General features: G+C 45.9%; 1 protein-coding gene across 1 annotated transcript in view; it reads left to right on the forward strand.

Moving 5' to 3' along the window:
* The window catches only part of LOC135030521 (DNA-directed RNA polymerase II subunit RPB11-a), a 34155-nt gene extending 25539 nt beyond the window's left edge, over nt 1–8616 (forward strand). The window contains exons 3-4 of the mRNA XM_063953941.1: nt 7286–7460; nt 8436–8616. Of these exons, the coding sequence (XP_063810011.1) occupies nt 7286–7460; nt 8436–8471 (211 nt within the window). The 3' untranslated portion in view covers nt 8472–8616. The remainder of the gene's footprint in view (nt 1–7285; nt 7461–8435) is intronic.
* Nucleotides 8617–14110: the final 5494 nt, after the last annotated feature.

Below are 14110 nucleotides of genomic sequence, written 5' to 3' on the forward strand. Positions count from 1 at the left end.
TGGAAGCCAGTGGGGCCTGCCCTAGATAGACATGATGGCGTCCCGCCTAAACAAAAAACTGCAAAGGTATTGCGCCAGGTCAAGAGACCCTCAGGCGGTAGCGGTGGACGCACTAGTGACACCGTTGGTGTTCCACTCAGTATATGGTTTTCCTCCTCTTGCTCTCATCCCAAAGGTGTTGAGAATAATAAGAAAAGGAGGAGTTCGGACAATTATCATTGTTCAAGATTGGCCACGAAGGGCCTGGTACCCGGAATTGCAGGAGATGCTCACAGAAGATCCGTGGCCTCTTCCTCTAAGACAGGACCTGTTGCAACAGGGGCCCTGTCTGTTCCAAGACTTACCGCGGCTGCGTTTGACGGCATGGCGGTTGAACGCCGGATCCTAGCGGAAAAGGGCATTCCGGATGAGGTCATTCCTACTCTGATAAAGGCTAGGAAGGATGTGACAGCTAAACATTATCACCGTATATGGAGTAAATATGTTGCTTGGTGTGAGGCCAGGAATGCTGCTACGGAAGAATTCCATCTGGGCCGTTTCCTTCACTTTCTACAAACTGGAGTGAATTTGGGCCTAAAATTAGGCTCCATTAAGGTTCAGATTTCGGCATTGTCCATTTTCTTTCAAAAAGAATTGGCTTCACTTCCAGAAATACAAACTTTTGTAAAGGGAGTGCTTCATATTCAGCCTCCTTTTGTACCTCCGGTGGCGCCTTGGGACCTTAACGTGGTTTTGAGTTTCCTTAAGTCGCACTGGTTTGAACCACTTCAGACCGTAGAGTTAAAATATCTCACTTGGAAGGTGGTCATGTTGTTGGCCTTAGCTTCGGCTAGGCGAGTGTCAGAATTGGCGGCTTTGTCTCACAAAAGCCCCTTTCTAGTTTTCCATATGGATAGGGCGGAATTGCGGACCCGTCCTCAATTCTTGCCTAAGGTGGTTTCATCCTTTTCATATGAACCAACCTATTGTGGTGTCGGTGGCTACACGAGACTTGGAGGATTCCGAGTATCTGGATGTAGTCAGGGCTTTGAAAATTTACTTGGCCAGGACGGCCAAAGTCAGGAAAACTGAAGCGCTGTTTATCCTGTATGCAGCCAACAAGGTTGGCGCTCCTGCGTCAAAGCAGACTATTGCTCGCTGGATCTGTACCACGATTCAGCAGGCGCATACGACGGCTAGATTGCCGTTACATAAATCAGTCAAGGCCCATTCCACTAGGAAAGTGGGCTCTTCTTGGGCGGCTGCCCAAGGGGTCTCGGCACTACAGCTGTGCCGAGCGGCTACTTGGTCAGGGGCAAACATGTTTGCAAAATTCTACAAATTTGATACCCTGGCTGAGGAGGACCTCCTGTTTGCTCAATCGGTACTGCAGAATCATCCGCACTCTCCCGCCCGTTTGGGAGCTTTGGTATAATCCCCATGGTCCTTACGGAGTCCCCAGCATCCTCTAGGATGTAAGAGAAAATAAGATTTTAAACCTACCGGTAAATCTTTTTCTCGTAGTCCGTAGAGGATGCTGGGCGCCCGTCCCAAGTGTGGACTACTTCTGCAAGACTTGTATATAGTTTTGCTTACATAAGGGTTATGTTATGGTTGCTTTCAGTTTCCGACTGAAGCTATGTTGAATTTCATACTGTTAACTGGTTAGTTTATCACAAGTTATATGGTGTGATTGGTGTGGGCTGGTATGAATCTTGCCCTTGGTTTAACAAAAATCGTTTCCTTGTAATGTCCGTCTCCTCTGGGCACAGTTTCTCTAACTGAGGTCTGGAGGAGGGGCATAGAGGGAGGAGCCAGTGCACACCCAAATCCTAAATTCTTTCTTAAAGTGCCCATGTCTCCTGCGGAGCCCGTCTATCCCCATGGTCCTTACGGAGTCCCCAGCATCCTCTACGGACTACGAGAAAAAGATTTACCGGTAGGTTTAAAATCTTATTTTCCCTATTATGGTGGCTACAAGTGCCTCACCTTGTAGAGGGCAGGCGTTTCAATATCCACTCGTGGATTCTACTGACAACTGATGCCAGCCTTCCGGGGTTGGGGGGCTGTGATCCAAGGGGTCCAGTTCCAGGGGATATGGTCAAGACAGGAATCGGCTTGCTGATTAAACATCCTGGAACTCGGAAGTTTACAATGTCCTTCTGCAAGCTTCCGATCTCCTGAAGGGTCAGGCGATCCATGTTCAATCGGACAATGCCACGGCAGTGGCATACATAAACCGACAAGGGGGAACAAGAAGCAGAGCGGCGATAAGAGAGGTGTCCAAAATCCTCCTCTGGGTGGAAGCCAACGGAAGGGCTATTTCCACCATATTCATTCCAGGCGTGGACAACTGGGAAGCGGACTTCCTCAGCAGACACGTCCTCCATCCGGGGGAATGGGGCCTACATCCCCAGGTGTTTTCAACAGATAATTCACCAGTGGGGCTGTCCACAGATGGATCTGATGGTTTCTCGTCTCAACAAAAACTATGCCGTTACTGTTCCAGAACGAGGGATCCACAGGCTGCATCAGTGGACGCGCTGACGACACTGTGGATGTACCAGTTTGTGTACCTGTTCCCTCCTCTGCCGCTGATTCCAAGGGTGCTAAAAAGGCTAAGAAGGGAAAGCGTTCAGACAATTCTAATTGCCCCGGATTGGCCTCAACGGGCGTGGTACTCGGACCTCCTGACCATGTCTCTGGAGGATCCCTGGCCTCTGCCGCTTCAAGACGATCTTCTTCAGCAAGGCCCGTTCGTATATCCAGACTTACGGCGGCTACATTTGACGGCTTGGAAGTTGAGAGGGAGATTCTAGCAAGAAAGGGTCTTCCCTCTAGGGTTATTTCAACCATGGTCCAGGCCAGGAAGATGGTGACGTCGAAGCATTATCATCGTATCTGGAAGAAGTATGTTTCCTGGTGTGAAAATAGAAAGGCTTCCCCCGTGGAATTTAGAATTGGTCTCTTTCTACTTTTCCTACAAGCGTGGGTGGATATGGGCCTACGTTTAGGCTCCATCAATGTCCAGATTTCGGCGCTCTCTATTTTCTTCCAAAAAATACTTGCCCTGTTGCCAGAAGTACAGACTTTCCTAAAAGGGGTTCTTAGTACCTCCCACGGCTCCGTGGGACCTCGACGTGGTTCTGTCCTTTCTCCAATTGGACTGGTTTGTACCCTTACATAGGGTGGAATTTAAATTTCTCACCTGGAAGTCTGTGTTATTGGCTTTGGCGTCAGCCAGGCATGTCTCTGAATTAGGGGCTTTATCTTGTAAAAGCCCTTATTTGATTTTTCATGAAGACAGGGCGGAACTGCGGACCCGTCCTCAATTTTTGCTTAAAGTGGTGTCAGCTTTTCATGTGAATCAGCCTATTGTTGTTCCGGTGTTGTCTGACGCTTCCGTTGGCCCTGAGTCCTTGGATGTGGTCAGGGCTCTGAAGATTTATGTCAAAAAGATGGCCCGTCATCGGAAATCTGACTCGCTGTTTGTCCTTTATGATGCCTCCAATATTGGTCGACCTGCTTCTAAGCAATCTATTGCTCGTTGGCTCAGGTTGACCATTCAACAGGCCTATTCGTCGGCGGCCCTGCCCTTGCGGTCGTCTATTCAGGCCCACTCGACAAGGTGGTGGGGTCCTCCTGGGCGGCTGCCCGGGGTGTGTTGGCCCTACAGTTGTGCCGAGTTGCTACTTGGTTTGGGTCGAACACTTTTGTGAAATTCTATAGGTTCGATACCTTGGCCAAAGATGACTTTCGGTTTGGTCATGCGGTTTTGCAGGGGTCTTGGCACTCTCCCACCCACTTGGGAGCTTTGGGACTTCCCCATGGTACTAAAGTACAAGACCCCAGTATCCACTAGGACGTAAGAGAATATTGGAATTTAATACCTACCGGTAATTCCTTTTCTCCTAGGCCATAGTGGATACTGGGCGCCCGCCTCAGTGCTTCGTTCCTGCTTACCTGTGTAAGTATTTGGTGGTCCGACATTGTGGTCCTGTTATGTTGTTGGGATAGTTGTGCTATCCGGATTAGGTCGGTGTTGCTATCCTCTGTTCCGGTTAGCGCCCTCCTTTCATTATGGTTGTGTGTTGGCTTGTTGCCTCACGGCTGTTGTATTATTCTTCGCTCATGTTATGGCCATCTCCTCGGGCACAGTTTTCCTAGACTAAGTCTGGTAGGAGGGGCATAGAGGGGAGGAGCCAGCACGCACATGCACACTAAAAGTTTTAAAGTGCCAGGCTTCAGTGGACCCGATCTATACCCCATGGTACTAAAGAACAAGACCCCAGTATCCACTACAGACTAGAAGAAAAGGAATTACTGGTAGGTTATTTAAATTAGGCCCATAGTACCTGGGGTTAAAGACCAGCATAGCGGAGGCGGCGCCTTGACCTGTAGCCCCTCCCCCTGGCTCTCGACACCATGTACTGCAGATTTCCCGCTCTTTAGCTTCCTCACTCTCCCTCCTTTCCTCAGAGACCAGGCAGCCATTTAACAGCAAGGCAGCAAGCAGGTCTCTGGGATTGCTGGGCTATGTCTCCTGTAAAAACGCCAGACAGGCCAGGTTTTTACTTCACTTAATTATCCTACCTGCCTTATAGTGGCTGAGTAGTTGATATAAGGTTTCATTGCAGTTATATTGTATAATTTTCTGCATTGTGTGTGACTGTGTGCTAACTCTGCTGTCTGGTTTCACTTTCAATGTATCTCAATTGACGTTTCTTCGGGTTGTTATTCACATTCATCCTCCCTTTGTCCCGCCAGTGCCTCCGTGGGATCTATCTACTGTATTTCAGGCTCTTCAAGAAGCCCCGTTTGAGCCTCTTGACTGTGGACCTCAAATGTCTGACGGCCAAGACTCTTTTCTTACTGGCTATTGCCTCTGCTAGAAGGGTTTCGGACTAATTTGGAATTGCCGTCGATGGACGACTATATAGTTGAATGATATGGCGTTCAACTATATAGTGCGTACACACTGTACGTTATCATTGTCCTAGACAGCTGTGGATCTCCAGTGCACCAGTCTACTCTCTTATGTTAACCACTTAACTGACAATTTTTTCCCTCAAAAATTGCTCCGAAGTTGTCGGGTTTTTTTATGAGTGAATTAGGTGAAGAACGTGACTTTAACCCTATCCAAAATGATTTTAGTTTAAAAAAAAAAAAAAAAAGTAAACAAAAATATTTCTTTTTATTTTTTAATCATTTTTTCCCCAAACATTGAAACATCAATCGGGAACATTGCGACCATCTGAACATCACGACTTTAGTTTTTAGATACCGAATAGCTGCCAGGTACACAGGGGGGCCTGGGGGTGGCTTGGTGGGGGGTTGTTTTTACACTTACCAGCAGCTGCTATTGTCTGCAGCCGCTGGAGAGGGGGATCCTTCTATGCTGACCGATCAGCGGTGATCGTCAGCACGGCGGACACAGGGGGAGGGTGCGGAGAGGCAGAGGGAGCTTCTGGTCCCCCTGACAGGACCAGCGGAGGGAAGTTTCTCTTTCCTGGCGCTGCTAACACGGTTTATCTGACTGGTCACATCCTGTGCAACCAGGTCAGTTAAAGCACTTGTAGGCACGGTCTCTGACTAGCCGCTTATAAACCGAATGCCGCTGGTAATCAGCTTCTACTGTTTCCCACTTCTTTCTTTTGAATGATAAAAGATCAACTCTATATTTATCTATCTGTAATCTGATTTTTTTCAAACCAATCCTCAGATTTATCAGCTTTCAAATTAGAGGCTTCTTCACGTTCAAATAGTTCAATCTCACTTTTAACCTTTTTGAGTTCGACCCCAACTTCCTCCGCCACAAGCACCAATAAATCGGAAGAAAATGTATTTAATATTCCGCACCATTTAACACAAAAAGATGGACTTTTTCTACCAATAGTTGGTGTATTGGCAATCCTGAATACCATAGGGATTCTTTTTTTGCGGTAATATTCAGAAAGGAATTGCCCATGCAGGGTCAAATCAACTTCACTTTGTTTCAGTTTATTGAGCTTGTGGTATAGGTCTATGGGCGTCTGAGCCGGCAACTCCTCAAAGTCCGTCTGATTAAATAGGACTTTTTCTATATCATCATCAGTAAAATTCACCAGATCATTTTCAGCCTCACTGAGCGAATTCTCATCCAAAATGCCACTACTCTGAGACATTATAGATACAAATATATTAGACCAAATACGAGCAAAACAAATGTATATACATCTGACGATTCAGTCACAAAATAAAAAACCACATAAAACACATACATTAAAGAGACACACACAACATATCGTAAAACAGTAATAAGACTGATTCAGAAAAACTGCATTTAAAAATTCATCCAAATTTCTATAAAATCATTGCCATCAAAAAATTAAAAGTTCAGTTCCATCATTAGAGCTGGGTGCTCACAGGCTCTATGCGGTGCTTAATTACTACTATTAGCTTGCGGAAGTTTATCTGCGGAGCGTGCCATGCTGCGCTCCACCGCGGGTGCGCACGGCCGTAAGTTGTCGTATGCTGTCTAGCGGAATCGCTGTGCGGTTCACCCGCGGCGTGCGTTCCACCATTGCGGTAGTAGAGGGACTTGGTGAGTGCTATTCCGCTGGCTATTCGCTATAATGATGTTACTAATAATGCTAATAACAATATAATATCTCTATTGTGCTGAGTGACTTTAACTTTTATCATGTGATGGCTATCATAGAGACTTAGACTCAATTTGAGTATTCTGATTGGTTGATTACTCAGGAGGCGGAGCCCATGGGGTACTTGTAGTTCCACAGGGATAGTCCTTTGGCTTGTGACTTGGATTGCTGTATAATCTGGTCTTGACAAAGGTTCGGTGCAGGACCGAAACGTTGACTGACCATAACTATGCTGCTGATGTGAGGTTTGATAAAAGTTTTACTTGCAATTTATCTCAAGTCTGTTGAGTGATTTCCCTATACTCTTTTGACTATATTGTGGGACCTTGCAGGAGCAAGTGTTTCCCTGGAATTACATGCACCCCATCAGTTGTGGATGATTACACTGTGAGTGCCACTTCAATACTATACATACATACATATATAGATAGATAAATATATATAGAGATAGATAGATATATTCCTGGTAGACACTAAAAGGAATTGCTCTGCAGATTGTGGTAATTGACCTAACATTGGGAGCAGGTATTATGCTGTTAATCTGCACCAAGTATTTCCATTTATGTTTCAAATATTCTGTGCCAGTGTCGGTGTTTAAAAGTTTTGCATCTGCTATGTGTGGAACATGGTGTCTCCTATATAATTTGCATTTATATTTTTTGCAGCCAGCTGTTGAAAGATCCTCAAGTTCTGTTTGCAGGATACAAAGTACCACATCCTCTGGAGCATAAAATTATAATAAGAGTTCAAACAACACCTGAATACAGTCCCCAAGAGGCGTTTACTAATGCCATCACAGACTTAATAAGTGAACTGTCCCTTTTGGAGGAAAGATTTAGGGTAAGCAGATTAATTGGCATTATTGTTGTCTTTAATTTAAATGAAATGCAGAATATGAATATATATGTATATATAATATATTAAGTGCCCTCTGATACAATATTAGATAAGGTCTTTTTCAGCAAATAACTGTATTGAAAAAATCACAGCATAGAGCCAACGTTTCGGGACTGGCACGTCCCTTTGTCAAGGTGAGTAACTCGGCAGTCAGGGACGTTTCGGGACTGGCACGTCCCTTTGTCAAGGTGAGTACTCACCTTGACAAAGGGACTCCCGAAACGTTGGCTCTATGCTGTGATGTTTTCAAAACAGTTATTTGCTGAAAAAGACCTCGAGTGCCGCTGACTGCTTCATCGCTTCCTAGTGTGTGTGTATGTGTGTGTGTGTGTGTGTGTGTGTGTGTGTGTGTGTGTGTGTGTGTGTGTGTATATATATATATATATATATAACAACTTCACACAATAAACAAGAGCGATGCTTACACAATAATATTTTTGTAATTGCTGTTAGGCTTTCCACTCGAGGTCAAATTTGTGTATCCTCAAAATTAATCTTACAGCATCTGTATCCTATGCATTTTGTCTGCTTACGAGACTTCCTCAGGGTTATAAAATGATTGTACATATGTGACCGTTAATGATGTATCTAAAACAGGGGTGGGGGACCTGCAGCCCTCCAGCTGTTGTTGAACTACACATCCCAGCATGCCTTGCAACAGTTTTAGCATGGCCAAATAGCAAAACTGTAGCAGGGCATGCTGGTATGTGTGGTTCAAGAACAGCTGGAGGGCCAGAGGTTCCCCACCCCGATCTAAAAAGAGGTCTCAGAATGGTTGTCCATGCAGATTAACGTTTAATAGTATGTCAAGACAACATCCAACCTTGAAATTGTGTAAATTCAACAAATAAAAGTTTATAGATGTATCAGAATGTTGACCCACTAAGCCATTATTTCTATTTTGATTTTCTATTGTAGGTTGCTATAAAAGACAAGCAAGAAGGCATTGAATGAAAATCATATGCAGAATTTGGCATGGGCTATAATTACTGCTGTTGCAATATTTCCCTTTTTTGTGGGGAATATATATGACTGGCGTATTGTGTGTTTTGTGTCTGTTTTTCAATTTTACACAATAAAAAAATAATTTTAATCTTGATTTTGTTTGTATTTCAAATTCTTTCTCATTGACATGTTATTGTATTCTCCCAAAGCAACAAAATGCATTGTGACAGACCAAACCACTTTAAAGTATTGGTACTGACTCAACATATATTTTAAGGTACTTGCTAATGCTGAATATCTGTAACATGTCACTGTTTGTGAAAAAATGGACTCTTGAAGTTAATGTCAAGTAAATATCCCAATACAAGGGACTCCGGCACTTAGGCGTGATACAACTGTGACTTGCCTGAGTGCCCTCCTAGAAGGATGGTGACCCCCAATATACTTGCTGTTGCTGTGAATAAGGCGGCACTCCAAGTTTTGGGAGCGGTAAAACAGCTGTGCTTTAATAGAGCAACGTTTCGGGGTATGTAATCCCATCATCAGGACACATTGTGTATGTAACCTCATCATCGGGACACAGCTGCTGGTGCCAAAAAATGACTGCATTCAGAATCGAACAGCATTTATTGGGATTTTTATTTTTATTTTTTTTACACCTCTGAACAGAGGGGGTGAAAAAAATCCCTATAACCAGGGGGTTAATGAGTGCTGCGACGCTTACACCCATTAGTTCAGGCCTTGACAAATTTTGATAAAAATCTAGCAGTCAGGATGAAAGTGTATGGGCCAGACCACCGCACAGCAGCCACTTTACTGAGCTGCTTCCCCCCACCCCCGGGCAAACCAACCCCCTTCCCAACGCACATCTCAGGGTGTATCCCCAGGCACACCACCCCTCCACAGCCATTCTACCCCCAGACAAACAATCCCCACCAGTGCCCACATTAGTACCCCCTCCAGAGCAGCAATCCACAGCCACGCATAAACCCTTTTACTGGAGAGCTCTGTGCAGCCGGAGTTTGGACAGCAGACAGAGCAGACTGGGGTGGACAGGCACAGCAGTCAGCGTAGGCTGGGATGGACACTCAGTACATGCACTCTTGTACATGAAATGGCCCTGCAATACAGGCACACCCATGAATCTCGACGGGCTGCTGTAGCTGATGAGGAGCTTCTTCATTCCTCCCTGCATAATCTGGTTGCCAGGCAGCAATATCTAGGGACCATGGCGACCTGGCCCCCGGGATTTGTCGAGCTTTGCATTAACCAATGTTAATACGCTAATTTAACATTCGTAACAAGGTTATCGGGTGAAAAAGGGAGTGCAATTGAATAGCTACAGGTGTTAAAGCCTATCTGGTAATTGAATCTCCCACTAAGCCTTTCTGAGATTATATTTGTATGAATAAGGACTAATAGTTACCCTGTTTGAGTACACTTCCATTACATTATATTACATCACATCAAGGAAGTAATGAGAACATTCTGGTGGAGTCAATATTCTGACAGGAAATTCTGTAATTTAGGGGGGAAAAAGCCCCGTTTTGCTATTTTTTTTTTTTTTAAATTCATCACGGGAACATTATCTATCTAGAGAGAATCATTAGTTGCAGCCTAATCCACCGGCTATTGCTGTGTGCAAACCTCCCGACAAAAGTGTGTATGAGAGAAACTTAGGACATTACCGCACAGCAAGACATTTCCTAAAAATACAAGATGGAAATGTTATTATATTTGAAAGCATTTTATCGTTCATATGGTCCATGTTCTTTTTATATTTCTCATACGTCCTATAGGATGCTGGGGTCACTTCAAGAACCATGGGGTATAGACGGGATCCGCAGGAGACATGGGCACTTTAAGACTTTCAAAGGGTGTGACCTGGCGCCTCCCTCTATGCCCCTCCTACAGACTCCAGTTTAGAATCTGTGCCCAGGCAAACTGGATGCACACTGAGGAGCTCTACTGAGTTTCTCTGAAAAGACTTTGTTAGGTTTTTTATTTTCAGGGAGTACTGCTGGCCACAGTCTCCCTGCTTTGTGGGACTTAGGGGAGAGAAGTCAGACCTACTTCTGTGAGTTTCAAGGCTCTGCTTCTTTGGCTACAGGACACCATTCGCTCCTGAGGGTTTGATCACTAGGTACGCCTAGGGGCTCATTCCCAGAGCCGGCCATCACCCCCCTTGCAGAGCCAGAAGTCAGAAGACAGGTGAGTAGAAGAAGCAAAGAAGACTTCAGTGACGGCTTCTGAGGTACCGCACAGCGATCGCACGCTGCGCGCCATGCTCCCACACACAGAGGCACTCCAGGGTGCAGGGTGCTGGCCAGCATATATACTTCAATTATAAGACTGGCAACAGGGGACATAGGTGCTGGGGCACTGTCCTAACCCCCGCCAGTATAAAGATTTTAACTAAAATAGCGGGACTGAAGCGTGCCATTATGGGGGCGGGGCTTAGCCCTCACAGCTCACACAGCCAGCGCCATTTTCTATTGCAGACACTGGTCCTTCCTCACGCTGCTGAATGTATCAGGGTGCAAAACGGAGGCATTGATGCTATGGACTGGCCCGCCCGTTCCCCAGACCTGAATCCAATTGAGCACATCTGGGACATCATGTCTGCTTCATCCACCAACGCCACGTTGCACCACAGACTGTCCAGGAGTTGGCGGATGCTTTAGTCCAGGTCTGGGAGGAGATCCCTCAGGAGACCATCCGCCACCTCATCAGGAGCATGCGTAGGCGTTGTAGAGAGGTCATACAGGCACGTGGAGGCCACACACACTACTGAGCCTCATTTTGACTTGTTTTAAGGACATTACATCAAAGTTGGATCAGCCTGTAGTGTGTTTTTCCACTTTAATTTTGAGTGTGACTCCAAATCCAGACCTCTATGGGTTAATAAATTAGATTTCCATTGATAAATGTTGTGTGAGTTTGTTGTCAGCATATTCAACTATGTAAAGAACAAAGTATTTAATAAGAATATTTCATTCATTCAGATCTAGGATGTGTTATTTTAGTGTTCCCTTTATTTTTTTTGAGGTGTGTGTGTGTGTGTGTGTGTGTGTGTGTGTGTGTATGTATGTATGTATGTGTGTGTGTGTGTGTGTGTGTATGTATGTGTGTGTGTGTATGTATGTATGTATATATATATATATATAAATTAAGGTTGAATAAATCGGTGTAATAGACACAGGAATATCGGTGGATGTCTTGTTCATAGCTATATTTTCCTCAGACCCCTCGGGGTCGCAAACAGGTTTTCTCTAACGTCCTAAGTGGATGCTGGGGACTCCGTAAGGACCATGGGGAATAGCGGCTCCGCAGGAGACTGGGCACATCTAAAGAAAGCTTTAGGACTAACTGGTGTGCACTGGCTCCTCCCCCTATGACCCTCCTCCAAGCCTCAGTTAGATTTCTGTGCCCGACGAGAAGGGTGCACACTAGGGGCTCTCCTGAGCTTCTTAGTGAAAGTTTTAGTTTAGGTTTGTTATTTTCAGTGAGACCTGCTGGCAACAGGCTCACTGCATCGAGGGACTAAGGGGAGAAGAAGCGAACTCACCTGCGTGCAGAGTGGATTGGGCTTCTTGGCTACTGGACATTAGCTCCAGAGGGACGATCACAGGCCCAGCCTGGATGGGTCCCGGAGCCGCGCCGCCGGCCCCCTTACAGAGCCAGAAGAGCGAAGAGGTCCGGAAAAATCGGCGGCAGAAGACGTTCCTGTCTTCAATAAGGTAGCGCACAGCACTGCAGCTGTGCGCCATTGCTCTCAGCACACTTCATACTCCGGTCACTGAGGGTGCAGGGCGCTGGGGGGGGCGCCCTGAGACGCAATAAAACATGATAAAAATACCTTACATGGCAAAAAATACATCACATATAGCTCCTGGGCTATATGGATGCATTTAACCCCTGCCAGAATATACAGAAAAACGGGAGATAAGGCCGCCGAAAAGGGGGCGGAGCCTATCTCCTCAGCACACTGGCGCCATTTTCCCTCACAGCTCAGTTGGAGGGAAGCTCCCTGGCTCTTCCCTGCAGTCACTACACTACAGAAAGGGTTAAAAAAAAGAGAGGGGGGCACTAATTAGGCGCAGTATTAAAACATACAGCAGCTATAAGGGGAAAAACACTTATATAAGGTTATCCCTGTATATATATATATATATAGCGCTCTGGTGTGTGCTGGCATACTCTCCCTCTGTCTCCCCAAAGGGCTAGTGGGGTCCTGTCCTCTATCAGAGCATTCCCTGTGTGTGTGCTGTGTGTCGGTACGTTTGTGTCGACATGTATGAGGAGAAAAATGATGTGGAGACGGAGCAGAGTGTCTGTAACAGTGATGTCACCACCTAGGGGGTCGACACCTGAGTGGATGTACTGTTGAAAATTACGTGACAGTGTCAGCTCTGTATAAAAAAAAACAGTGGTTGACATGAGACAGCCGGCTACTCAGCTTGTGCCTGTCCAGACGTCTCATAGGCCGTCAGGGGCTCTAAAGCGCCCGTTACCTCAGATGGCAGATACAGACGCCGACACGGATACTGACTCCTGTGTCGACGGTGAAGAGACAACCATGATTTCCAGTAGGGCCACACGTTACATGATTGAGACAATGGAAAATGTTTTATACATTTCTGATAATACGAGTACCACCAAAAAGGGGTATTATGTTCGGTGAGGGATAAACTACCTGTAGTTTTCCTAAATCTGAGAAATAAAATGAGGTGTGTGATGATGCGTGGGTTTCCCCCCGATAACAATTGATAATTTCTTAAAAAGTATTGGTGTATACCCTTTCCCGCCAGAGGTTAGGGTGCGTTGGCAAACACCCCCTAGGGGGGATAAGGCGCTCACACGCTAGTAAGAACAAGGGCTCTACCCTCTCATGAGATGGCCGCCCTTAAGGATCCTGCTGATAGAAAGCAGGAGGGTATCCAAAAATGTATTCACACACATACTGGTGTTATACTGCGACCAGCAATCGCCTCAGCATGGAGGTGCAGTGCTGGGTTGGCATGGTCTGATTCCCTGACTGGAAATATTGATATCCTAGATAAGGATAGTATATTATTGCCTATAGAGCATTTAAAAGATGCATTTCTATATATGCATGATGCACAGCGGAATATTTGCCGACTGGCATCAAGTATAAGTGCGTTGTCCAATTCTACCAGTAAAATGGTCAGGTGATGCGGATTCCAAACGGCATTTGGAAGTATTGCCTTTGAAAAGGGACATTTGGGGTCGGTCTTTTAGACCTGGTGGCCACGGCAACAACTGGGAAATCCACGTTTGTACCCCAGGTCGCCTCTCAAAATAAGACGCCGTATTATCAGGCGCAGTCCTTTGTTGGCAAGCGGACAAAAGGTTCCTCTTTTCTGCTCGTGACAGAGGTAGAGGAAAAAGGCTGAAGAGATTAGCCAGTTCCCAGGAACAGAAACCCTTTCCCGCCTCTGCCAAGCCCTCAGTATGACGCTAGGGCCTTACAAGCTCAGGCACGGTGGGGGCCCGTTCTCAATGAATTTCAGTGCGCAGTGGGCTCACTCGCAAGTAGACCCCTGGATCCTTCAGGTAATATCTCAAGGGTACATATTGGAATTCGAGACGTCTCCCCCTTGCCGTTTCCAAAAGTCGGCTTTACC

This window comes from Pseudophryne corroboree, chromosome 2, assembly GCF_028390025.1.
Source record: "Pseudophryne corroboree isolate aPseCor3 chromosome 2, aPseCor3.hap2, whole genome shotgun sequence".
In the NCBI taxonomy this organism is placed as follows: domain Eukaryota; kingdom Metazoa; phylum Chordata; class Amphibia; order Anura; family Myobatrachidae; genus Pseudophryne; species Pseudophryne corroboree.